Source organism: Puntigrus tetrazona, chromosome 11 (genome assembly GCF_018831695.1).
Source record: "Puntigrus tetrazona isolate hp1 chromosome 11, ASM1883169v1, whole genome shotgun sequence".
Classification (NCBI taxonomy): Eukaryota; Metazoa; Chordata; class Actinopteri; order Cypriniformes; family Cyprinidae; genus Puntigrus; species Puntigrus tetrazona.
The window spans coordinates 7,932,030-7,958,576 of record NC_056709.1 but is presented as its reverse complement, the minus strand read 5'-3'; the positions used below and the strand labels follow the sequence as shown (position 1 = coordinate 7,958,576).

Below are 26,547 nucleotides of genomic sequence, written 5' to 3'. Positions count from 1 at the left end.
AGTTATGCGTCTGTATTCGCTGAAGCCGTCCTCTGCGTTACGAACGATAAGAGAGGAACACTGTCTGCAGAACAAACTGATAATAGAGCAACATCGGAGTAACATGAGTAACTTCCAAACGCAAGGTCACCGGCAATGACGTCCAACTTTCGCTTATCAGACATCTTGAAAAAAAGAGTCATTTTAACACTGATGGTATTACGTGAGCAGCAAATCAGTATAAAGAATTCAGCTTTAGATTACAGAAATAAATTACATTCTGTATATTTATATGTGTGTGTGTGTAACCCTGGACTATAAAACCAGTCATAAGTGTCAATTTATTGAGATTGATCCCATGACAGCTAATGAATAAATAAATGTTCCAATGATTTATGGTTTGTTAGAATAAGACTATACGTGGCCGAGATACAATTTTTAAAAGATCTGGCATCTGAGGGTGCAGAAAAATCTAAATACTGAGAAAATCACCTTAAAGTTGTGCAAATTAATTAATTAGGTAATTATTAGTAAATTGAAAAACATGATCTTTACTTAATATCCTAATTATTTTTATCATAAAAGAAAAATCGATAATCTTTTATTGGTTTTGTGGTCCACATTTTATATATATATATATATATATAGTTTGATTTTTTTCATTATTCAACAGTCATTTATTTGCACACGTGTGTGATCAAATCATTTTCATTTTTATCATATAATTTCATTATTAACAACTTTCTGCATTTTTGCAGCTCGGTTTAAATAAATGCTGTAGTAAGCCGACATTTTTTAGCTATAAAATCCACTGTATTGTAGGTCGATACGATTCACATTTTTATTTCAATTCTTTCTACGTGATCTTTCATTATTTGGCATGCGTGTCCAACAGAATGAAAACAGAAAGCACAGGGCAGTCGTACGAAATAATATAATCTTTTATTTCCAGCAATTTACAAGTACCTCTGTTAGGTCCCCTTAACAGTGTCAGATTGAAGCAGCTGGGGCAGAAACTGATGGGGAAGAAATCAAAGAACTCAGATAACCAGTTACCATTACTAGCTGTACACTCTCGGATAATCTGGTAAGTTTTAGTCTCGCTTAAGAGGCCGGGATCTGGCCCTCGAGGGCAATTTAACTCAAGGAAGGTTATGTTTTCTTGTAGGAAGTTATATGCAGATTACAGATTAGAGGGAATATGTGACAAATTAGACAACCCACAAGTAAATATTAATTTCCTCTAAAACTCATGGGGATCTCAGTGGCTTTGCTTTGGATATCTTACCACTACCACTGATACATCTGCCCTGGAAGAACACAACGGATGGGATGATTTGTGCACACAAATCGACAGAATACAATGAAAATCAACTCCATTAATTAAAAAAAAAAAAAAATAGAAAAAAGACAAATCAGAAGACCTATAATACCTATGTGTCGAGCCTTGCTTGTGATTTGTTAAGGCATATTATGCTCAGTTCACCGAACCAGATCGAGTGTGAGGTTTTGCTGGATATTAGGCACCAAACTTTGATATATTTGTTAAGACGAAAAAAAAGAAAAGAAAAAAAAAATTACTGATAAACATACAGTAAACATCTCTACTGGTCCAATGCAAAGAAAAATGCAACAAAATGAAAAATAAACATTTATAGAATAAATATATTATTTACAAATAGCTTTGTCGCATCTATAGAAATAAATAAACAAAGCCTCCCATCCCCTGAAGAAATATTCACAACTATAGAGAGCTGTCATGGTACAACGGCAGCACCGGATCAGTTGCACAGTAATATTTGTGATGTTTGAATGCATAATTGTGGTATAAACGTTGGAGCTGCATGCTCTTCTTGCACAAGTGCGACCTCTTGCGGCAAACTCTGACATTACAGTACATCTTGTGCACAGCGATCTAACGCGACGTTAAACGTATTAACACTAGAGTTCGCCTTAACGCACTTGCACAATTAAAGGAAACAGACATTTGAGCGTACAGTAAAAAACAAAAGGGTACTGTATTTAATATATCGTGAATTATATGAAAGTGATGTTTCTATGCAGCCCTTTAGCAACGGCAGGCTAATAACAACACACTGCCCATAAACTGGAGGTCAGCTGCTTTATAAGGCCTTGCTAGTCATTAAAATATACATTAGTTTACTGTCAGCTACGGATTAGAGATTTTTATGGCCGAGAACTGAGGTACAGATTAGCTGCTAGCGTTAGCCTTTCAAGTGTTTCTGAGTGGCATTAATCTCTTAACATTCAAAACGAAACCTCTCCCCTCTTCGGTATGAAAGAAACTATTTTGTGGAATTTAATCAAGCATGGCTTCACTTCAGCCAGTTAAACAGCACTTTTTGTTATACCTAGCATGCGGCGGTACAGAGGTGTAGACGTCTAAATAGCCCTTTTTATAAGCATTTTTTTTGCATAAATCTTATTGTGAAAAGGCTTCTGAGGCAGAGCATTTCACATTTCCTGTCAACGAGCGTTTAAAGTAACAAATTCACCAACCGACTCCTCGCTACGCTTTGCGTTAAAACAAACCGGCTTAGGTATTACAAAATCGGCGTGGGATTTAACAACTTTCTCTCAAATTTCACAAATAATTACAAAGAAATAGCAAGTAGCACAATGAAGCGTGAAATTTTGAAGGAGAAAGACTTGAAATAGCATTTTCTTCTGCAACGTACTCCGGCAATCTTTGCTTTATTTCATGTCATTTTCATTTTCTTGGAAAAATCATTTTACAGTGTAGTTTTAGGCTGCCTTTTACAGATAATATGCAAAAATATAGCCTATCCATAAGGTAATTGAGCTATGAAACGGGCCTTTTTCTTTTTAATTGACTGTGATAAGCTTTTTTGCCCCGAGTTAGCATTTTTTTTTTCTAATTATGTCACTGGATAATTGAAATTTCTTAAAGGCTGATAAATTTCTCTGCGATGTATACTTCCTTTCAAGTCACATGAGAATAATTATCAGTTAGTTTTGATCACTTTTAACTAAAAATTAAGGCGCAGCTTAGCAGAGGGTCAACTGCATACTCTATATGATAGAATATTCATTGGGATTTAGAAAGCCTTTTAAAGTACATTGTGAAATATGATTTCTGATTTGATAGAAAGGGTCCCGGCTGTCATTTTCTTACTCACAGTCCTTTTAAAATAACCACTTTGTTAACTATTACTACAGAAACCGTCCACGGAAGAGATTTTGGAGATTAACGGATGTGGACTTCATAATAACGGCAAAGTCTGATCATTTATGTGTTGACCGTAAACAACCCATGAACCCTTTTCATTGCACAACTTGAGTATTTCAGGGATTTCAATCAAACAATGAAGCACTTTAGGTTACTTTCTCTCTCTGCAACCATAAGCAGAGCTGCTAAAGCAAATTTAGATCCCGAAAACGTAGCATAGCGAGTTAAATAGGGCTTTTATTTCTATGCGTTTTTACTGTATATGCATGTTTTTATCATCGAAAGGTCCCGCTTGAGATTCTCCGATATTAAGACTTAAATGATTCTTTCGATCTCTAGCATGAAATGTTATTTAGGTCACTCTGTGATGGTCCAAATATGTTTATTTTTGTCTGTATGTGGCCGTGAAAGCCGCCATCAAAATCACTATTTTGTAGCACTTGGTGATTTAGGATTCTGTGTTTGCCTCTCGTGAAATATTTCAAGTTTAGGTCGATGTCCTCTTTACATGCAGCCAACGAGACTGGCCGTAAATTCGGGCCGAACGTCCCCATTGAAAAATAATGAGGATTGTTGTTCTCCCAGTAGTTAAACAACAATGAAATTACATATCAATACTAAAGCAAAATTGTCATCAATATAATCATGGTAGCCATTGTAGCCATAACAATATAGATATTATTTCTCTATGTGGCATTATAAATAAAGACGTTTGTGTTGCTTGGACAGAGTCAGAGGAAGCAGTGTGGATCAATCACCCACATCTGTGTCCCGATCTCCAATTAGCCACAGGATGTGGAAACACAGAGCCAGGAAGCCCGTCCCCAGCAGGTCTCCCAGGGCTGTCAAGTAGGGAATGGAGAAGTTGTCGGGATCCATCCCTCGACGCCACATCCAGTTTACCATCCAGTCTGCAAGGTACAACAGGATCACAACCTAGACCGAAAGACAAGAGAACGTGTCAGTGAACGGAAAATAATGCACTGGTGGATTTTTTAATATATGTTTTTTTTGTTTGTTTTAAATAAATTACATTTTGTGTCTGATATACACCATTTCGCTCATGCTTTTCTTTTTTTTAACTTAGATAATTGTCTTTTTTAAAGAAAAAAAAATGTAAAAATTAACATTTTAAATTGAAACAAGCTAAATAATCTGCCAATGGGTAAGCAAAATAATCTTGTTTTCTGTGTGAAAACTCACTTAATTTTGCCTAGTATGTTATTAAAACAAACTGGAAAATCCTTCTTGATTAAAGGATTTCTAGATATTTTGGCTGGAAACTATTTATTAAATTTTTTTACAAATTTGTTTAAAGTTTGGGGTTAGTAATCATTTATTGTTTTTACATTTTGTTGACCAAAAATATAGTAAACTGTAATATTGTTGAATATTATTACATTTAAAGCAATTTATAAGAAAATATTTTGAAATGATTCCTATGCTCAAGAAATATTTTTCATTATTATCATTGTTGAAAACAGTTAAAAGCTAAAGTTAAAAGTTAAGTTAACAAAGTTAAAAAAATCTAATTAAAAAAAGTTAGCTGAATTTAATTAAATCATTTTAAAATCTAACTGACCTCAAACTTGTGAACAATGGTGTATTTGTAAAATTTTTCATGGTAGTAATACAAATGTACCGTCACAATGTCTTAAAGATCTTAAAATATGTTTCTCATGCAAAGTATAATTTCATAATCATTTCCTTTTTGAAACATGAACCAGACATTTTTTCCACATGATTCACTAAATTTTCCGTCAGAAGCACAATAAAACATTTGAACCATTTCCTTGTACCGAGAAACAGAAGCTCAGGTATACCTGAAGCAGAGCTGAGGCCAGATAAAATGCAATGAAGACAGAGGTGAGAGTGGTGTGTCCACCCTGCATAGAGTTAATAGTATAGAGGAAGACCAGATGACCAGGAGCGACCAAGAGGAAGAGCACTCTGGCAGAACGTGCGTTGACACCTGATGAGAGAGGAAATATAAGTGTTGCCACAGGAGCATTAGCTATGTTTCCATCCAAAGTTAAGTAAAATTAGGTGCAAAATAGATATATTACATAAAACATTTGCGAATAAAGCACTGTTGCCATCTAGTGAGTTGAAGAGAACAAAATCATAATTAACTTGCACTAAATATGAAGAAAAACATAATTTGCTGCAGTGGTAGGAGGAACTGTATATAATAACTTTTGGTAACACTTTATTTTACAGTTACACCTATTGGTTGCTTATTAGCATGCATATTACTAGGCTATTAGCCATTTATTAGTGCTAATTAAGTATATATTAATGTCTCATCGTACATGACCTTATACTGCATCCATAATCCTACCCAATACATAAACTTAACAGTTAACATATTAACTATTAACATGCAGCAAATTAAGTATTTATTGAGGGAAAACACTTAATTACTAGTTAACAAGTGTTACCTATAGCTATTGAGAAGGCAGTTCTGGGAGTTTATTATAACGAAACACTTTGACGAGACTTGTTAATATGAAAAAACTAGCATTTCACATCCTGTACAATGAGATCTACCCATTGGTTTTTCCAGTTTCACACAAAGTCACGTCTTTTTTGATGCGCATTACGAAATGTATTCGGTAAGCGTGTTTCCATCATAGTTCAAGCTCTTGCTTTCTCACCAGAAAAGAAATCTGTCCGACTTTTATGCTCGTTTTTTTTAGAATTATGCACATTTTGGAATTTCCATTTATGTTTTTTTATGCAGTATTAAAAATGTGCATGAAAACAGGTGGATGGAACCATAGCTGTTGAGTCACAATACCGGGAAATATGTAACTATCAATATTTATTACGCCTTTGCTAACAATAGGGCTGCTGTTTGTTTACATCGCTCACCTGAGCCAAAGAATGTGCTCCAGGGAGTGGGACATTTCCGTGGGGCTGGGTTTGGCTCCGCTATGGGCAAGGCGTTCATGTGCAGGTAGGTGGAGATTCGACTGGCTTGAACCGCCACCAGATTGCCGCCCACACCTGTAGAAGGGCAAAACAAACAAAGTGTGCAATGATCTCTGGTGTGTCATGGTGAGGGCTAGTAAACACGAGCGACGGAAAAAACGAATCATGAGATACGAGGAGATAAGGAGTCTCACCGTTGATGACGGGAGTGAAAACCGCCATTCCAGCAAAGTTGGGGTTAGATACCGTCTTATCCAGAATGAGGCCTCCAACGCTGTTTCAAAACAAGTCAAATCTCATTTTAATGACACTAAGAAACTGCTTCTGTGGTGTGAGGTGAATGATTGACATACTGCTGTCAGCAGCACCGGAGCCATCCATCCATCATAAAGAGGAATGAGGAAATGGAGCTTTTTTATCATAATCAGTGTTCTTCCTACCTGCTGATCGCCATGGCTATAATGACAGGCTCCCAGCCTGAGTACAGCACTTCTCGGGTGGAAGGTATCCGCCGGGCGATAAGCACCCAGATGGGTGTCAGGGCGACGAAGAAGGCACAAACCATTGGGTTGGCATAATCGTTGAATTCTGTAAGGACAAAAACGACAGACTTTTTTCACATTTTCTTGAGTTTTAAATTATAAAACATATACTAAATGTAAATGTAATATTAAAATATGTGTAATATTAATTCTAAACATGGTGTGTATATATATGTTTATACAGTGCCCTCCACTAATATTTGGCACCCTTGGTAAATCAAAGGCGGTAAAGGTGGCTGTGAAAATATTAATGTTAAGCACAGGGTGATTATGAACATGAAATTATCCAGCCCTAGCTTCCTGTTTCACTTCACTTCAGAAATAAGATTATATTTCTGAAGTGTAGCAAAAGACAACTGAGCTTCACAAATTAGAGCAGTGGCTTTAAGAAAAGAGCTAGAGCATTAAAAATGACCATTTCCACCATCAGGGAAATAATTAAGAATTTCCAATCAACAGAAAATGTTATCAAAATATCTAGAAGAGGAAGTGTGTCTATATCGCCAAAGACTCTCCAATGAATTGTTAAAAATAGTTGAGTCTTGGGGTTAGAAATCCTTAAAAAAAATTGTCAAACATCACCTACATCACCACATGTTGTTTGGGAGGGTTTCAAGAAAAATTTTCCTCGTTCATCCAAAACTAAACTCCAGCATTTTCAGTTATCAGACAGGACTGGAACTTCTGTTCTGTGGTCAGATGAATCTAAAGAATTGGCTTTTTAGCAGCAAACACTCAAGATGGGTTTGGGATAAAAGTTGAAAGATCAATAGGATAAACAACGCAGATTTATTTTCACAGCTCAGATTTACCAAGGGTGCCAATAGTAGTGAAGGGCACTGTATATATATATATATATATATATATATATATATATATATATATATATATATATATATTTTTCTAAATTGTCATGAACAATACATTTAATGGAAGACGTGTGGAACCAAAGACGTTTCAAAACCAAAGCCTGGTGAATAATTAAAGCATTCTTCTGGGTGCATTTTAACACCCAGATTCTGGAGAAGTCGGGTAAGACCTTTAACCGTTGCTTGTTTACATCCAGACAGTTTGGTCTGTGAGGTTTGATAAGACATAAACATGCAATCAATCTTTACCATAAATCCATCCGCACAGTCTAATTTTACGACAGTTCACTGCGCATCCAAACACCAAGGTGCTGCCACAAGAACGCTCAAGTAACAATACATGTGCTCTTGTGTTGTTTCATTGCAAAGCACAAATCTAAACTAGAATATTCGTTCCCACTTGGTGCTGCCTCTTTATGGAGACAGCTGATTCTCTAATAGGTGCACCAAAGAAACTCGCAAAGCAGGTGGCGTTAACAAGCCCCAACATGCCCCGACAAGCTCCACTACACTCTAACGTGACTCAGCATGATGACTTGGGGAAATCTGAATGAATGTATTACTCATGAGAATCAAAAGTACACAAAATACAACTTAACCTTCAACAGAAGAAACGGTTAAGTGTTAAATTTGTATACATATTAAAATGTAATTCATTCCTATGATGCAAAGCTCAATTTACAGGATTTTCTTGGATTCTTTGGTGGCTTGAAATTTTGTAAAAAACAAACAACAACTAAATCATACTGACTCCAAACCTTACGGTAAGGTAAATAAATGTAATATAATGTGCACTTATAAATGATTTTATGTCCATAGAAAGCACATTAAATGTAAGTAAAGTGTCTACATTTCAGGATTCAAATATTTTTAGGGAGAATAAAATGCTGAAATTTGGTTGAAATAATGTTACAGTGTAACACAGTATTTATGTAACAATTCAAACAGCATGCTTATTCTGACTTATTAAAATATATAAAATAATAGGGGTGCATATTAAATTTGATTGTATTTTAAATTACTAAATAATTCTTACAGACAAATGGGCAAAACCTAGGATAGTAAAAAATTACAACTAATTAATATTTGGGTTAAAAGTAATTAGTTTTTAATATGGTAAAAATACATTTTTGTTGTAAACCTGCCTGATAAAATTGTTACACAGGCATTTTAGTGCATGTCTTTTGTAAATCAGGGAAACATGTATCATATTTATTTTTGGCTCAAAAAAATGCAATTAAAATTAACATAAAACTTTGACATTTTTATGCTTAAACCCTTTTTTTTCCTGACTCATACACTTATGCTTGCTCTTGGACCATATTTTTGCACTTTCTTTTTCTGAATTTGTGTTTGAAAAAAAGAAAGTTAGTGTTCTTTTTAAATCACCAGTTTTATGATACAGAAAGTGCCAAAATGTGGCTAATTAATGAAGAAACTGACTTTTGATATCTTCGGTTAAGACATACAAATGTTTTATTTCGGGAGCTGCCAAGATAGTTTCTCATTCCGCCGCTGAACTTGGAAACAGAGGAAAGATAATTACGTTTCTGAGCTATTCGGTTCATAAGTCATCCGCTCAAATGTATTGTGAATCTACAAACTTTAGTGTGCCTGCTCATATATCTGCCTGCACTTGGTTCACAAAATGCACTGACAGTAGATATCCGATTACAGCAATGTTCCCAAAGAGCCCAGCCAGCGATCTGAGGCGTCCACTCACCGAGCTCCTTATACAGGCCCGTACTGATGCCAGCTAACAGTGCCAGGGTGATCAGGTCACCGAGGCTGGCTGCAATGGGGGTGGCCACATTATCTGGATTGATGCCAACCTTCCTGGACGCAATGATAACCCCGATCATGATAAGACCTAGGCGGAAGCGGAGAGGAAAGATTTGTCAGGTTAGTGTTGAAATAGTGGAATTAACTATTGTGTCAGGAGATTGTGTCATTCCTGAACAATGAAGACTAGACATTCTTGGTTTTTGATACCTCCTGTTTGGAGGATAGATTTCCACTATGGTGATGAAATGCGACCTCAGAGCTGCTTTGTACCTCCAGGTTCCAAAACAAGCATTAGCTGCTACTCATCTCAGCTGGTAGAGGTGTCTTTAACATTTTAACCTCTACATGGTTAATATGACAGATGTATATATTTTACAGTACAATATATATATATATATATATATATATATATATATATATATATATATATATATATATATATATATATATATATATACATATATACATATATATAGTTTTGTAATGCAAACATCCAAACTGAGATGCATTTGCAGCTAAAATATGCATTTAATTTTTTATTGTATTTTAACACACACACACACACACACACACAAAAAAACCCTTTTTGATCGCATTATTTGTTTTATACTAAAATGCGCACGGTAAAATGTATTTAACACATTAGGTCATATTAGGTGGCCTCAACTACTACGTACTTGCATCAAAAAAAAGAAGTACAATGCACTTACTGTGGTCAAAACGTTATTTAAGTGGGATGTGGGTATGGTTAAGTGGTGTGGTAGGTTTAAATGTGGGTTAAGGTGTGAGGGATGGAGTACTGTATAAATATAAATGTAATTACAGATGCACATTAAACGTAAGTAACGTTTCAGATAAGTTTTTGGAGAATAAAATGTCAAAATTTTATTTAAATAATGTTACATTGTCAGTCACAATATTTATGTAAAAAAAAAAAAACATACTTATTTTGACTTGAACATATTAAAATATATAAAAGGAAGCAAATCAAATGTTTTTGTATTTTAAGTTAGTAAAGAAAATCTTAAAGACAAATGAGTAAAACCTATGCTAGTGGCAAAAAAAGTCATATAATACACAAATAATTAGTATTTGGGGTTTCAGAAAACAAAAACAAAATTGCAATTAATTTAAACAGAAAACTTTTTTTTAATTTTTTTGGGGTTAACAAAAACAATTTAAAACAGTATTACACTTTTTCATTTTTTTATGGTTAAACGAAAGTCTTTGACCCATGTATATATGATTAATTTAAATATAAGTACACAGTAGTTAAGGCCACCTAATACAGTATAAAGGGGGACCACATACTGCACTGAGATGCGATCTAAATGCAACTAAACTGCAACATTGTGAAAATGTTTTATAGTTCTTGGGATGAGACCTTATGCACAAATGTATTTTAAAGTGCACAAAATAAGTGTTCCAAAACAGGCCAACGATGCCAATAAAAAAATCTTATTTTGAAGAGTTTTGTTGACACGACCATCTCACCTAGCAGCAAAGAAGCGATGAAAGCCGTGGCCACGCTGCTGGCACAGAGCAGAACGGCATGGCCCATCTTAAAATTACCCTCTGGAATCCAGCCAAAAATGACTGCGGCGATGGAAGCCAGGAAGCCCACCACTGTGGCCTGAACCTGAAATCAGGAGGGGCATGATGAACTCAGACACCTCTTTTAAACATCCTCCCACCCTCATGAAGTTCAAAGTCTTTATGTCAAGTTTACTTTGTTCTCTTTCATCATTAGCGTACACATGCCGCTATTGGGTTTAAGGGTCATTTCCAAGAAAAACATCACCCAATCATTACATAATTGTTTAGTCAAGCATGCAATCTTGAGAAATCAAACCCCATAGGTCACGTGACTCACACATTGAGCACAAATCTATAGGAATGGCCATCCCGTCTGTAAAAGGATGAAATCTGATCTGCTTCTTTTGAAATTGCTGACTTCATTGTAATTTAACGTGCACTGCACAGCGAATGTTATATATATTTTATTACATAAGGAAAGATATGCATTTGGACACAGTCAGTACCACACACTTGCATATGTTAAGTGTTAACTAAAAATAAAATAAAATGACAAATTTTTCTGTAAATTAAAGCTGGAATAAAATGTAAACATTCGCAAAAAAAACAAAAAAACTTAAATATAAAAAATGTTGACTTGATAAGTTAAATGAGTTGAAATATTGTTTCAATATATATAATAAAAACCTAAAAAAAAAAAAAAAAAAAAAAACTAAGAAAAATGACAAAAAAAATCACATAAAATTAAAAAAAAAATTTATTAGCAGCATATTTATATTTATATGTGCTACAGTCGTAAACCTTACAGTCAGATTTGCCAAATAAGCAGATTTTTGCTGCTTGCCTGATCAAAGCCTTGTGAGTTGAACAGTTGGCACATACATTAGACAAACAAGATTGATATTTTTAGAAGGTGTCCAACCTGAATTAGTGCGAGGTTTCCCATGATCATTTTCCACATATCCTTGGCTGTATCCATTTGTCCAATATTAGCCTGGTGAGAGGGGGAAGAGAGAACACAGGAAGTCCATTTACAAACGTTCCCATTATAGTTTAACCACAGCACACTTTCCTCTGAGTGAACAACACTGATCCCGCTTTATCATACAGCTGATCGCTCAGAAAAGCTGCATAGTTAGAGATATCATTCACAGCACGAATGGCGCGAGATGGGTCGCATGCTAAAACCGAATACTTTGGCTATTCAAAAGCCTGACAATATTATAGTTAAACAATTCATGATCCAATAAAATCTCAGTGGATGAAACAAACCCCCGCCCTACATTATTTCCCACTGGATATTCTGTTTCACTCTGAAATACACAAAGTACACCGCAGGAGATATTTCGTGTCGTCTTCGAGAACCACAAAACAGCTAATAGTGCTCATGGGATCATCATTAATCTGTGATCTTTGCATGAAAAAGAATGAAACATACATGGTGGGAAACATATATTTTGCTGGTGCTCAGGCGGCTTCGGCCCAGCTTCCACTAGAACAAACAGTGGTCAGTTCACAAGACAAAAGAGGGTTTGATGAGCTGGACAGATGCATCTTATCCTCCTCTCCCTACTTATCTCATCTCTCTCAGTACAGACACTAATGTCAAGTGGCTCTGGCCCAACAGAAGCTCTCTGTATCATGGGACGAGGCCTTTCCTGACCTGGACCGGGACTGGGGCAAAACTACCTGCCTCAGGAGAATATTTGTGTCTTAGGGAAAAAAAAAAAACACCTATGAAAACAATGTTTTCTGGATATTAACTCATTGATAGCATACTTATAAAAGTTGAGGTAAATGCTAATAAAAACAGCATATAACAAATCATGGGAATATTAGCATACTGGAGGGTATTGAACCGGAATTAGAACAGAATAGAAAAAAACAGGTAACAATGTTTTTGGTTTTACGGTTACATGTTACAGTTAAATACCGTAATTTCATTAATTGATATAATGTTAATATAACAACCTATTAAAAGACTGAAATATGTTTTGTACCTTTGAAATACACCGATACTGATAACCACCAAATGCAGGTGGTGATGAGAAAGTCATATGATCAACCAAAGCCCATTAAAACAGCTTTTAAACATGAGCAAAGAAAGAGCTCAGTGTCGTTTACACAAACACTAAACACCATCATGGTGAGACTCATTAAACTGAAATATACAATAAACATTTTTTCAGTCATTTTTTTTACCTAACCTGAACCTAACCGTTTTTTGTTTGAAATAAAATAAAAACTATATACATATATTATAGAATTTCACCAATTTATTTAACTAATAATAAACTAATAACAAAATAAGAATAAAATTACAATTAAGTTGATATTGATAGCCTGCATATAATGTAGGCAATTCAGAAAGATAAATTTAAAAGAATTAGGAATTATCAATAAATTATGCATCATTTACTGCTAGAGTGTGATAATATGTATCAATCAATAAAAAAGTAACTGCAGTCTTATTAAGAGTATTTTAAAAATGTAATTGAATCTAATTACAAGTACTTCACTTTTGAAATATGTAATCCAGATTACTGAATTACTAGTCCAAATATACAACTAATAAAAAGGCATTTCATAAATCATTTTACTTATTCAACCCTACTGCACTGTGGAGATGCAGGTATACTGTAACTACCTAGCTATTTCACGTATACAGATAAAGAAATTACATTTTATGCACAGAATAAATATTGAAGATATGGTACAGTAAGTCAATATATCCTTCTCAAAACCCCTATGAGCTGTAAACACATCGGCTGTACATGATGCCTGAAAAGGTACACCTCGGCTGACAGTTTCTTAAGTGCAAGTCTAGTACAGCAGCCCAACACACAAATGTGGAGGAACCAGTGCTCTTTCCTAAATGAGACAGGAAGTAGAATAGCCTGAGTACGTGGGCAGAATGCATTTGAGAAGCTGACAGCCCAGCAGTCTCTTTTAGACATTCAGTGCACCTCACTGTAGCCTTTCATTATGTTTCAAAAGAGCTGCAGCACTTCTGAGCTTCCTGTGAAGCTCACTGCTTAAAAAACTCAATTACCCACTACATGAAAAAATAAACCAGATTTTAACACATTCTGAAGAATATGTGAGTGCTACTTGCCAGTAAAAAAAAGTTGCTGCTAACGCAAGGGTGCTGTCTGACGTTTCTTTCGCCATTTTTAAGGTGCTCCGGGTGGTTTTTTTTTCACACATTTCTATGCAGTTGCTATAGGCTGTTCTTGATGCTCACTGAGAAGTTAGGCAGGAAAGGCAAGGCAAAAAAACCCAAAAATGTTAATTGGTAACACTAAGGTTCATTAGTTGACATTAGCAAACTACATTAGTTAACATGGACTAAGATTGAACAATACTTTTACAGCATTTATTAATATTTGTTAATTTCGGCATTTACTAATGCATTATTAAAACCACACTGCGAAATAACATGAACAATGAACAACTGTATTTTCATTAACTAACATTAAAAAAAATGAATATGTAATGTAATAAATGCATTGTTCATTGTTTGTTCATGTGAATTAATACATCAACTAAAGTAACAAATGATACCTTATTCTGAAGTGTTACCTTTTAATCTGGATTTTATTTGAGCACAAATTTGATTGTTAATAATAAACACTTTTGGGGTTTATTACACAACAGGCATAATAGTGTTTCATATAATCAGTAAAAAACATTATAAATAAATATTTTGTCAAAGTACCTAGTTTAAAGGGTGTTTAGAAAACAGAAAATGTTTGAAATTGAAAAAACCCCCAACAAAAAACAAATCTGATCCCTTCTAAAAAAAATATTTACTGCACAATTTGAGGAATACGGGATGCATTACTAGCTAGAGTTCAGGGTTTGTTCAAATCACTAACCCTATGCGTTAGCTCTAGTAATAAAATAGCCACTTAAGACTCAATAGTTTATTCTGTGTGTCTACAAATCACTGCAGTCCATTTAGTGTTCACCAAGAGGAAAAACATCAATTCTTTCTTTTTTCCTGCAATCTAATTTCTAACTCAAACTACAATAACAGCAAATTAGCAACGCTGCTATATTACAAATATCCTGTGCAACAGGATGAAGGAAAAAGCAGGCTGGAGAGGCCGTTAGTGGGGCAGTTGTCGCCTATGTTTAAGTGAAATAAATGTATGTGTGTGTGTGTGTGTTTGTGTGCACTGGGCCTCCATGAGGCAAACGGAAGGAGCTCTTGAGTCGGTGCCAGCTGCCTGCTGCTCTCCGAGGTGACCCCGCTCCGGCGGTCAGAGCGATTCTTCCGCACTGCGTCCTGTCTTATAGCGCTCACACACACGGTGTGAGGGGAAACACAGCTGGCTCGGCTACTTCCACTGCTCATGCTTAAATAATTCCCCAAAAATCAGTATACCGCCATTGTTTACTCACCCTCATGACTTCATCTCTTCCACTGATCACGAAACTCTTTTCAAGCAAATTATAATGAATAATATCAGAATATGAGTCTGTTGAGCTTCTAAAAATATTACATGTACAATTAAATACTACATTATCTTTCTGACAATGGGTTTTTTGCATATATACACAGACACATACAGATACATTTATTTTACAGATTTCTTTAGAAATCACGTTTTATTGTGCAAATAACAAATCTTCTTAAGAACTTCTGAAAGTTCATTGAATTTTCTTTTCTTTATATATTAAGAGTTTGTTTCATAGCAAAGGCAGAAAAAAGCTTTGTTTTGTTTTTTTTTGTGGCAAAAGCAGATAACTCCACATTTCATGTTTTAGAGTTAAAAGAAAATACTAATTTAATCTTTGTAATCTGCTCAGATAACAATACAGATGCCTGACAAACGCAGTCGTTGTGTTCACTGTTTCACTGTTCACCAGCTTTTACTTTTCTTTTACGCCCTGAAGAAGATAACAGGGTTCAACAAGTCACCTGACCTGAACACAGCGCACTGATTCGCTAAAACTGACTTATATCGGCTTCTGTTCAAAATCAAAAAGGGTGTTTGTTGGGCGGTTTTTGAAAAATTAGTTCAGGGTTCAGATCATACTATATGTGGAGAATAATGCACGGCAATCAGCTATTTTTGTGACATTTATCACTCTTCATATAGTATTTTACTGAAAAACTATGTTTTTTGGGGGGGTTGTTTTATTGGATAACAGTATAAGTACGACTTGCAGTATAAGTATGATCCACAAACTGGATAGAAATAATTGGCTTCGGCAAAGAGAAAGAAGAAAAGTAACTACATTTTGATCTTTCCTCGCACCAAGCTATTATATAACTTCGGGAGAGCTGTAATTTTTTTTTTATGCTGTGATTTTCTGAGCGTGAAAAATCTGCCTAATATCAGACTTTTGTGCTCACGGAAATAATGAAATAAGACTGGAATGATATGTAGATGCTATAAGTAAATAACATTCGTTTTTTCCTTTTTGGGTGAACTATTTCTTCGAGAGGCTGTCGCTTACTGATAAGTGGGGGTCCGAGTAATGATGATAAGCTTTACGCAAATCACTCTATGCAAAACACGGCAGTGGTCACGCACACAACACTTCTACGAACGATAAATGAAGCCGACGTGGGAGGAACCTCTGGCAGAGGCAACGGCTGGAGACGCGTAACGTTTAGTCTGGTTTTTTAAGTCCACAAACTCAGATAAAGGCAGAAAGCCAGATTAGGTGCTTTGTGCTGTAGAAACAAGATACACATTTAGGTGGCCATTAACATTTTGACAAGCAGGTTGTCAAGCGAGCACAGGGTTTATGGGATGTAATACTTAATAGGATCAAGAGCTAACACCCTCTGACTTAATATTACTGGAACACTGTACAGAGAGCAGTTAGTCACCTTCCAGGCATTGTGGAATGACATAAGACCAACAAGATTCATAATAACTTTTTTTTTTTAAAAGATTCAATTTTACATCATATAAAGTAAAAGCTTCTTTCTGACAAAGAGAATATTTCAATTAAATAAGCAGTAATAATGATACACAATAATAATAATGGAAAATTTTATATAATTTGATATATGTTTTATATAATTATTTATATAATCGTAATAAAGACTCTTATGCTCACCAAGGCTGCATTTATTTGGTCGAAATACTGTAATACAGTAATATTGTGAGATATTACTGCAATTTATTATTACTGCAACTTTTCCATTCAAATATTTAATATTTTAATAACTTTTTTCTGTGATCAAAACTACATTTTCAGGATCATTAATCCAGTTTTCAGTGATGAAAACATTTTTGACAACATTTTTAATTAATTTTATTTTATTTTATGTCATATTTTTGAAACTGTAATACAAGTTACAGTTCAAGTTTTCAGGAAATTATGTTCAAACAACAACATTTACTTAAAACGTAAATATTTCTAAACATTATAAATGTCTTTACTCTTGCTTTTGATCGATTTAATGCAGTCTTAATGAAAAAAAAAAACAAAAACAAACAAACAAAAAATGAATGGCCTGTTTGCTACCATGGCGACAAAATAAAATTTTAAGTATATAACACATTTAAATTGTAAAGTGTTTCTCTTCCAGAAAAATGGACCAAAAATATTGATGACATTATACAATATTTTAGGCTCTGTTCAACAAAATGCTCACTAAGAATTCTTAGAGATCGTTCTACATCAAGTTCTTGTTGCAATAGGAAAACATTGACAGAGGACTTAATCAAGTTAATCAAACCATTTTGAAGTCAAGTTTGTAATACTCCAATAAGTCCCAATGAGACGAGCAAAAATCTACATCTACACAAAGATGAATCATTTTCAAAGGCAAGAAATGAAAAAAATGGTCATGTGGGTCTAATTCACACTACGAAAGGAATTCAGTCTTTTTTTTTTTGAAGTAAGACCATTAGAAACCAACAGTGTTCTTAATCTGCTGATAATTAGCAGCAGTTGGGAGAAACTGAGCACTTAGTGTAGATTTACAGCACACAGACGACCTCAAGGCCGCGGGGTTAGACGCTTTCTGTTCACCTGATTATTGTGAATCACTGGATTGCAGCGAAAGGCAGATGAACTTTTACTGAGTGCGTGTTTAACGAGGTATGCAATTAGTAGGGACAGTTTAAAAGTACAGTTCACCTAAAAACAAACGTGCTCGCAGTATTGACTCGCTCTCGTGTCGTTCCTACACCACATTGTGTTCTTTAAACAAGAATACAGGGCCGAAATGACATGAAAAGGAGCAAATGATGACTGAATGAAACTTTGGGATGACTAATTATAGTTACTTTAAATCGGTGCTCGCAAAAATAATGAAAAAAACAATGACATCTGACAGCGTCGCTCCCAGATTTAACCAGCTAACGTGGGCTGCTTAAGGATGTGTTATGATTCGACATGTAATCTTGTGGCGGGAGCTCAGAGAACCACAGCCCAAAAGAATGTCTGGCTTTGCCACAAACCTGGCACATCCACGTCTAGCCGAGACACAGAGAGTGTAGGAGTACCGAGCAAACTAGGGGAAGTGCACAGTCATGTGCTTAACAGGATTAAAATGATGTTAATTTGACCATACTGTCCTACATGATGTCCTATTAAGCTCTCAGAGAATAGGGCAGACGGCCCAAGTTATTACCCTACTTTTAACATACTGCGGCGAAGGACAATGAAGCGTTGTGTAAATGTTTCATTTTAGAGATACAGTTCAAAACGGATGAAAACGAGCAAACAAACGTACTTTTAACATATTCGGAAGAATGTGTACCGTTCAAAAGGAGCGTTGAGATTTTTACAAAGTGTCTTCTGCTCGCCAATGCTGCATTTATAAGTAGAAGCAGTAAAAACGGTAATATTTGTGAGATATGATTTCAAATGTTCTACTTCTACTTCTAGTTTATTTATGTGACGCAAAAAGTTGAATTTTGAGCATCATGATAATTTACAATTGTAGTTCTAGGCAGGTAACAATATGATTTTATTAATACAGTGCGATTGATTTTATGGAAATAAGACATTTAATTATTCAGAAATCACACAAAATATAATTAAAAATATTTACGACCATAAAAGCATGTTTCATTTTGGTAGGGGTTGTGTTTTTGTGATTAAGTAGGCTGTAGCATTTCTGTCGCAAAAGGTGGACAATTTTTTATTGTTTTAATTAAGTGGACATTAGAATTAAATGTTTGGTCAATATTAAATATTGTAATTGCAACAACAGCAATTATCAGCCCTTTGGTACCCTTTGCAAATACTATTAATATTTAGCTATATTTAGCCTATATTGAGCTGTATGTATTTTTTTTTGAGCAACTGGGTAAGCTGAAGTTACATAAAACTCAAATACACTTCTGAAAGTGGCACAAAGTAAACATTAGTCACCATCCAGACAAAAGAAAAAATACAATGCAAGTGAAATTGCATCATGACATTTAGGTGATGATTTTAACATCTCAGTTATATGACGTCAATAAAAATATGCTTGCATACATAGTTTTTTTTTCCACCACTCATTTAAAAGTCTTTTTGAATTTTACTCGAAGGTCCATTTTTTTTACAGTTTTATCTGCATCTTGTGCTGACCTAACGAATACCCAGCTATTTTTCACTCCCATTGAAAAGTTCATGTGTTTATTTTTATTCTATAGGACTTACCGCAGTAGACAGTCTGGACGCGAGGGTCATCTCCAAGTTCCCCTTCAGGCCCAAGAGAGCAGGCACCAGGATAAAGACTTCAGTCACCTCTGTGAATACCGTCCAGTGCTATTGAGAAAGACACACTTTTTAGTTCACTGAATAATAAAGCACAACAACAGCTAGAGATCTTCTACTTTGGAAGTAAAGCTGTGAAAATGTTTTTTTGTTTTTTTTTTATGTCACTGGCGTCTGATCATCATCTGCATTTTTATAATCTTTTTTTATGGAAAATTTTATGAAATCTAGTCTAGGCTACTCAGTGGTAAAATGAATGTAGGGGGTGATAAAATTGTAAAAAAAAAATTGTAGTATATACAATCCATAGGAAGGAAAAATACACTTGAGAGATACTTTAAAATCTGAATTATATGTCCTAGAAAGCCATTACATTAAATGGAAAAAATTGTGATGTGATATTTTGAGTTATTTTATAGCTCTGCAGTCTTACTGCTTGTCAACAATCGACTTGTTGATACAGAAAATAATTTTTATATCCCCTGATTAAAGCCTTCCTTTGAGGATCACTGCATGTATGATTAGACCCCAAGAAACATAACCTCTCTATATTGATATTTTCTAATGAGAAATTCTCTTAGCTTGCCATCTTATCATCCAAAGTTAAATTCAGACCAATTTTAGATGTACTGATGCCCTCGTCCATTTGAACCTTTTCCAAGCATCTGACTTGAGACGTCTGAAGTTGATGACTCGGGTAACTGGCAGGCTGTTTTTTTTTCCATTAGGCTGCAGTGCCTTAGATGCAATGCAGCAGCAGGCAGTATAGATCAATACATAGAAGGAGTGCTTATCTTTAGACTCATTCCCACTGGTGCACAGCAATTACAGGCCTGACACTGACTAGCTAAATCAATTCTAGCATCTTGTCAGCACATGGAGAGAGCGAGAAAGAGCGGCGGGCACAGCTAACGGAAAGGTGAAGAAAAAGCGAACGGTAAACATAACACAAAATCTTCTACAAATAGAGGCAAAAAGCACTAGTTAAGGAGTTCGAGCAGCGCAGCTTCCAGTGGGTGGGTTTTAATGGCCGTTTCTTTTTCCTTGAGTCTTTGGCAGTGCAGGGGCCACTTTTAAAAAAGGACGAACATCAATTGGGAGCTGGCGCCCAGCCACTTTGTCTTCGGTTCCCTTTGACTGAACCTCCTCTACTCTGTCTATCTCCCTCCCCCAGTACGATGTTGTCTTCAGGGAACAGCGCAGTCCTGGCCAATGCCTCCATGTGCCTCCAAGGGTTCTGCGAACTTGACGCACAGCAGTGCAGGCATGCAACTGAAGGGGGGCTCGGATTGCAGGATTGTGTAATGTTGGCTGGCAACGCTTCTCGGATCCAGCACCTTGGTCTCCAAGGCTCAGCGTGTAAGGTCACAGAGGAATTCTGAAGACGCTCTACCAACTTGGGTTGTGTTGAACATCGGTTAACCTGCAGCGGTCTTTGTGCATGCTATGATTCTCAAAAATCATTTACTCAATCTCTTCTTGTTCCAAACCTACACTCTTTAAAATTAGGTTCCTAAAAGGGTTTTTCACCGTGAACCATTTTGGGTTTTCCAATAAGTCTTTCAGCAGACATTTGTTAAAAGAGACATGTTTTCTTATTTTTATTTTACATTTTAATAATCTAAAAAATTAATCATTTTTCATTATAAACAATCTTACGTGGTTCCATGAATGTTTTATGGGTTCTTCATGGAACCATCAGCGTCAATAAATAACTAATTATAAAATAAATAATTATTTTAAAAAGTGTAAGACATTACTTTCTTCTGTGGAAAACAAAAGAAGATATTTTGAAGAACATTAGGGGTTTTTTTTTAATACCTTCTTTTGTGTTCTGTGGAAGAAAGAAACATCAGAGTGAGTAGATGAATGATGAATGAATGATTTTAATTTTTGGGTAAACTACCCCTTTGATAATCTAAAAACTGTCTGGAAAATGAGATTATTTCTTACCCATTACTCAACCAATTTGCATGTGAGTGTTTCTATGTGGTTTCCAGTAAATTATTGTCGGTTGCTAGAGTATTGCAGGTGGTTGCTTACTGGCTTGAGTCTATGAAATGTACACTTTATTAGTCTGCTCATTTAAAAAGTAAAAACAACAAGCCATGATTTACCTTGATGTCATGAGGCATGATTTATTGTGTGTCCATAGCAGCGTGGTTATGGTTAACTAAAACTATTAAAACTAGTTAAACTATTAGGAAATTTACTTGAATACCTACTAATGTGTATCACTGCTATTTGGGATGAAAAACAAAAAAGGATAAATAAAAAATAAATATTTAAAGGGTTGTGAACACAGCCTAAACAAGGGGTGCGATGTCCTGGAACAGAATAAGGCATCCCTGCCCTAAAATATTGACACTAGATTTAGTAGTGCAGCTACATATTCATTTCAAATCTTACATGCTGACTATTTAAGGAACTAAGATGATTTATAACAGCTTAGCAAACAGAACAAGTCATTTGTTTGATCTTTGAGACGCTAGGAGAGAAAGGAAGCACAATTTTGGCACCTGTTTCTGTCCAGTTACTCTACAGGACATCTGGAACAAAACTTGAAATCAGTCAGCTGCACTTGTGAGCCAAAGATATGATCAAAGATCAAACTTAACTACACAGAAACTTACTATAAGATCTCGGTTGACAGAACGTTAGACAGGACAGGTTATGCTTGTCTGTCTGCATTGAATCCTGTCAAAATGAGATGAAGGTGGATGTGGTAAACCCCAACTGGCTTCCTGTCAGACCTTAATGTTTAGTCTGTTGTCCTTGTGGTTAAAATAGTTTCACACATTCGGAATTTAGCGAAAACAGGTCTGACTAGAGGTTTTCTAGCACAATACATTCCACATCAGCTGGGTAAAAGGCAAAATCACCAAGTCGGCTGAAAAACAAGTTTCAATGCTGGTTAAGACTACGAAGGGTGTGGAGCTCTGGACTGTATTATGTAGTGAAGTAAAACCTCATGGCTTCTACAATGCTGTACGTGAATAACAACTCTTTCACAATTGGTTATAAAACGACCCTACGCCAATCCACAGGTCTACACCCTTTCCTCAAAAAAGCAACAATAAGCAATAAACTCTCTGGATTTTTGAATACGTGATTTCTGTCTTTCACAGAGGAAACTGAGGAAGTGAGGTAAGTATTACATGGAACAGCACACCTCTTCAGAGACTCTGTACCCACAATATTTTTTGGAAATCCCCAAGCGTTTAAAGATTAACCATTTTTGCATCTACCAGTGTACAACAGGAAGACATATCAATCTATCTATTTATCTATCTGTCTGTCTTACGTGGAAAGAAGGTTTTCTGAACAGCGTCTGACATGCTCTGTTCTTAGTGTCAGGTAGCATTTGTGAGACCCTGATTGATCAGCATTGATTGAGCATCACAAAAATGCAAAACCAGAATGAGTTTTGATATAGCATTTTAGCATTTATAAAGGTTATGCTTTAATAGATTGCTTCTTTTAAAAGAAACAAGATGAAAAATACATATATATATATATATATATATATATATATATATATATATATATATATATATATATATATATATATATATATATATATATATATATATATATATATATATATATATATATATATATATATATATATATATATATATATATATATATATATATATAATATATTCTTTATTAAAGACATTTAACATTTAACATGTAAGCAATTGTTTCATTAGAAGCACAGAAAAAGCTTATTTACATTATTAAAATGTTATTTACACTTGGCTCAATGGAAAGTTATTTTTGGGAGACCACTGTAAAAAAAAACCCAACGACATCAAGTGTTTTTGGAAAAAAAATAGCTATATTCCAGAACTTGGAATATAAAATATTCACAAATATTACAATATTATGATCCTTTTTACTGTTTCAATTGATTGATTTAACTCTGCAATCCAACATTAAACACCAAAAACTGGGTTTTACTCACCTGAACAATGTCCAGAACCATGCCAGCTGCAACTGTCCCAAACCCTGCCAGCAGGAAAGGGAACAAAACCTGGAGTCCAATGGAAAAGGACGTTTCCTTTAGTGGAGCCGGCGGCACCGGGCTTTGGTCCGTACTAGTGTCGTCACTCTCATTGCTTTGGCTGGCGTTCTCCAGGAGGGCGTCCTCTTCCCTCTGGCCCTTTGCGTTGGCCCGACAGTCTAGGACCACCATGTCCGGCCGCTCGTTCTCCTGATCACTGCGGTCTGGTATGGAGGTCACCTCTGTGAGTTCGTACTCCCCGGGGGTCTGGGGCACCTCCTCGGTGTTGTCGGGAAGTATAACCGGATGGACCGACCCGTTAGAGTGGTGGAACGCTGGCGGCGCCCCCTCCTTCTTCATCTCTATCCTTTCCGTCCCGGCGGACATGTCGGACAGTTTGTCTTGATCTTTCGACCAGAGTACCATGCGGAGGCCTTAGGATGTAAAGTGTCAATTAAGAAGAAAATTAAGAAGCTTGAGGCTCTTACTTGAGTTTAGATCAGTCGTTCACCTGATCTCTGGAGATAGTTTATCCCATTAAAGACGGCTGGTGCTGATGAATGAGTCTACAGGTCGAGGAAGAGAGGCAGGTGCGTTCCCCGTCTCCAGGCTTGTGTAAGATCCTGCCTGAACTTGGGTAGCATGCAAATTACGTTCCCCATTCAAAGCAAATTTTCCTTTAAGACATAACAACAGAAAGCCACATGTTAGTCTGTGTGCAAAAAATGAATAAAAAAAATCCAAGTGAAATATTCTTCACAAAGCCGATATCTCACAAGCACAAAAGGAAACAGAAAAATGGGTTTTAGGGTTGTAATGAACATCCACTGCTAGAGTCTCATGGAGGCACTTGACTAAAACTTTCTAACCAGCTCTGGGCAGTTGGAGGGCTGGAGACAGCTCACTTTACACCACGTGGTAAATTGGTTTTTGAAATGTATTTAAAGGTCTCTGGAGCCAGTGTAATGTTACAACTCACTGAAATGCCTGAGTCTGATAAGGTCGACGTGTCACCTGCTAAAGGCTGCGAAATCTATTATAAGTTAAATTATTTTAGCTCCTACACTGTTTTCTTCAGTTTCATTCAGAAGTCTTTGAGACGGATCTAGCCTTTCAGCAAAAAGATTTAAGATTTAATTGCTGCCTTGATTTAAGGTACGAGAATGTGCATTACCTCATTGTTATGTATTAAGATGATAATCAAGTTAAAATTCTGAAAACCCATGAACCTGACTAGAAATTACTGAGCTCATACACTCAAAACTGAAAGTTTCATTCAAGTTCAATGACAGATAGATAAACAGATATACTAAACCAGCTCCAATATAAAGTTTATTATATATATATATATATATATATATATATATATAAACACATTAGTGGCGTATGACGACATTCACTTTCCGTCAGGCGTAAAACCCTCAAAAAACCGACCACGACGTGATATATTTTTAAGATTGACGAAACTTTCTGGGCGATTCTTCAGAGAAACAAGCACCCAGAAAAGTCTTTTCGGCACGGCAGAAGGAAGAGGGGATACGAGCCAACAACAATTTGCTCATTACCTCCACACTGAAACAAAATCCCTACTTAGTAGTCCGATCAAATCCAGCGCAGCATGGGACGACGTAAATTAACACGGCTCGGTGCCGCTCCGCTCTGCATCAACACCTCGCTCGTATATCCCTCGGTAAAGAAAGTTTATTCGCTTCGTTTAAGACTCATATAAAACTTAACAGCGACTGAAACAAAGTGGCGAAAACACCCTTTTTAGGCACACGACATACAAACTTGCGTAAAAGCATGTGGCTCTTGAAAAATCAAGGCTCTCTTTAAAAAAAATTTACATCATATGATCGGTGGTCTGAGGTTTACAGTTTTTTTTTTTTTGGAAGAACTAGAGCGGCTAACTAACTAGTTTAGTAACTTTCTGAAGCTGTCAAAGATTCTCTCGCGGAGCAACTGTTTTAGGTTCTGATCGGAACCTTTAAATTTCGAATTCAAGGGTTTAAAATAAGAATAAAAACGATCGTTTTAAACCGACTCGGTGAATATTTGACAATTACTTAATCGAGCGTCATTTACGGCTTCACAAGCACATCATTGGAAGACTAATGTAGTAAAATCGCAAATACTGGCAATTAAGCACAATAAATAGGTAGCCTAGCAGATTGCGGTTAAACAGTTTTATTTGTCATAACAGGTAACGATAGGGTATTTAAAGGCTCAGGTAAATTAGTCACCCGCTTGCGCCTACCTTGAAAAGAAGACGCTAAAATGCTCAATGCGGACCTGCGGTCATTCTCCCGTCATTCAGGCGGATGTCGAGCCCTTATCTATGGTTATGAAGCCGGAATGAGATTAATCAGTAACCTCTCGACTGAGGCTGTCAACTCTGATCCGTTACATTGTTCCATTTGACACGCGCTCGATCCTGCGCATCTATATGACAGGAGGAAGTCGCAAGGCGGGCAACGCCGACGGATATTACGAATCCTACTATGGAAAACGCTTAGCTCATGAATATCTAAATAGCTCTAGCAGGCGTTGCTTGGTAACCATTCCGGACCTTTCAGTCACGCAACGTAATAAATATTCACGAAGCCGCGGCCTTCGCCCTAGTAGAATTCGCTTCTTCGCCCGGGAGCTTTTTTCCAGCCAATCAGAAAACAGAGCGTCACGGCATATAATTAATATTCATGAGACATGCCTTCGCTTTAGTAGGCAGAGAAGGGACCCGCGTGTGTTAACATGAGAGTTCATTTACAAGCATCAGGAAGCGTTTGATTTTAATTTAACGGCACCCTTGATAATTATTTAAATAAATTATGTTTGTCTTCCTGAAAATGTTACGACGGCTTTAATACATTCACTGCACCCAGTGCACCCACAGAAAATGAATCAGTAGGAATTATTCTTCACACTAGAGGAAATATTAATGTAACTACTATTCAATTGCAAGAAAGAGAGTTAATTTAGCAGCAATCTCTGGAAAGGTTT

The 26,547-nt window shown here is 35.9% G+C and overlaps 1 protein-coding gene across 2 annotated transcripts; it reads right to left on the bottom strand.

Annotated features, from left to right (window-relative positions):
• Positions 1 to 902: 902 nt before the first annotated feature.
• On the bottom strand, positions 903 to 25,972 carry slc41a1 (solute carrier family 41 member 1). 2 transcript variants are annotated; one of them, XM_043252963.1, is made up of 12 exons: positions 25,805 to 25,972; positions 24,059 to 24,224; positions 23,509 to 23,981; positions 19,482 to 19,589; positions 11,779 to 11,850; positions 10,815 to 10,959; positions 9,259 to 9,405; positions 6,565 to 6,712; positions 6,319 to 6,398; positions 6,065 to 6,199; positions 5,014 to 5,162; positions 903 to 4,126 (listed from the first exon to the last, which is right to left on the bottom strand). In XM_043252963.1, exons 3-12 carry the CDS (start codon positions 23,971 to 23,973, stop codon positions 3,941 to 3,943), a joined length of 1,635 nt encoding a protein of 544 aa, XP_043108898.1. In that variant the 5' UTR covers positions 23,974 to 23,981; positions 24,059 to 24,224; positions 25,805 to 25,972; the 3' UTR covers positions 903 to 3,940. The 2 variants fall into 2 exon arrangements, with proteins under 2 accessions (XP_043108898.1, XP_043108899.1); XM_043252964.1 differs by lacking the exon at positions 25,805 to 25,972 and adding an exon at positions 25,113 to 25,135 and having other exon boundaries at positions 23,509 to 24,224.
• Positions 25,973 to 26,547: the final 575 nt, after the last annotated feature.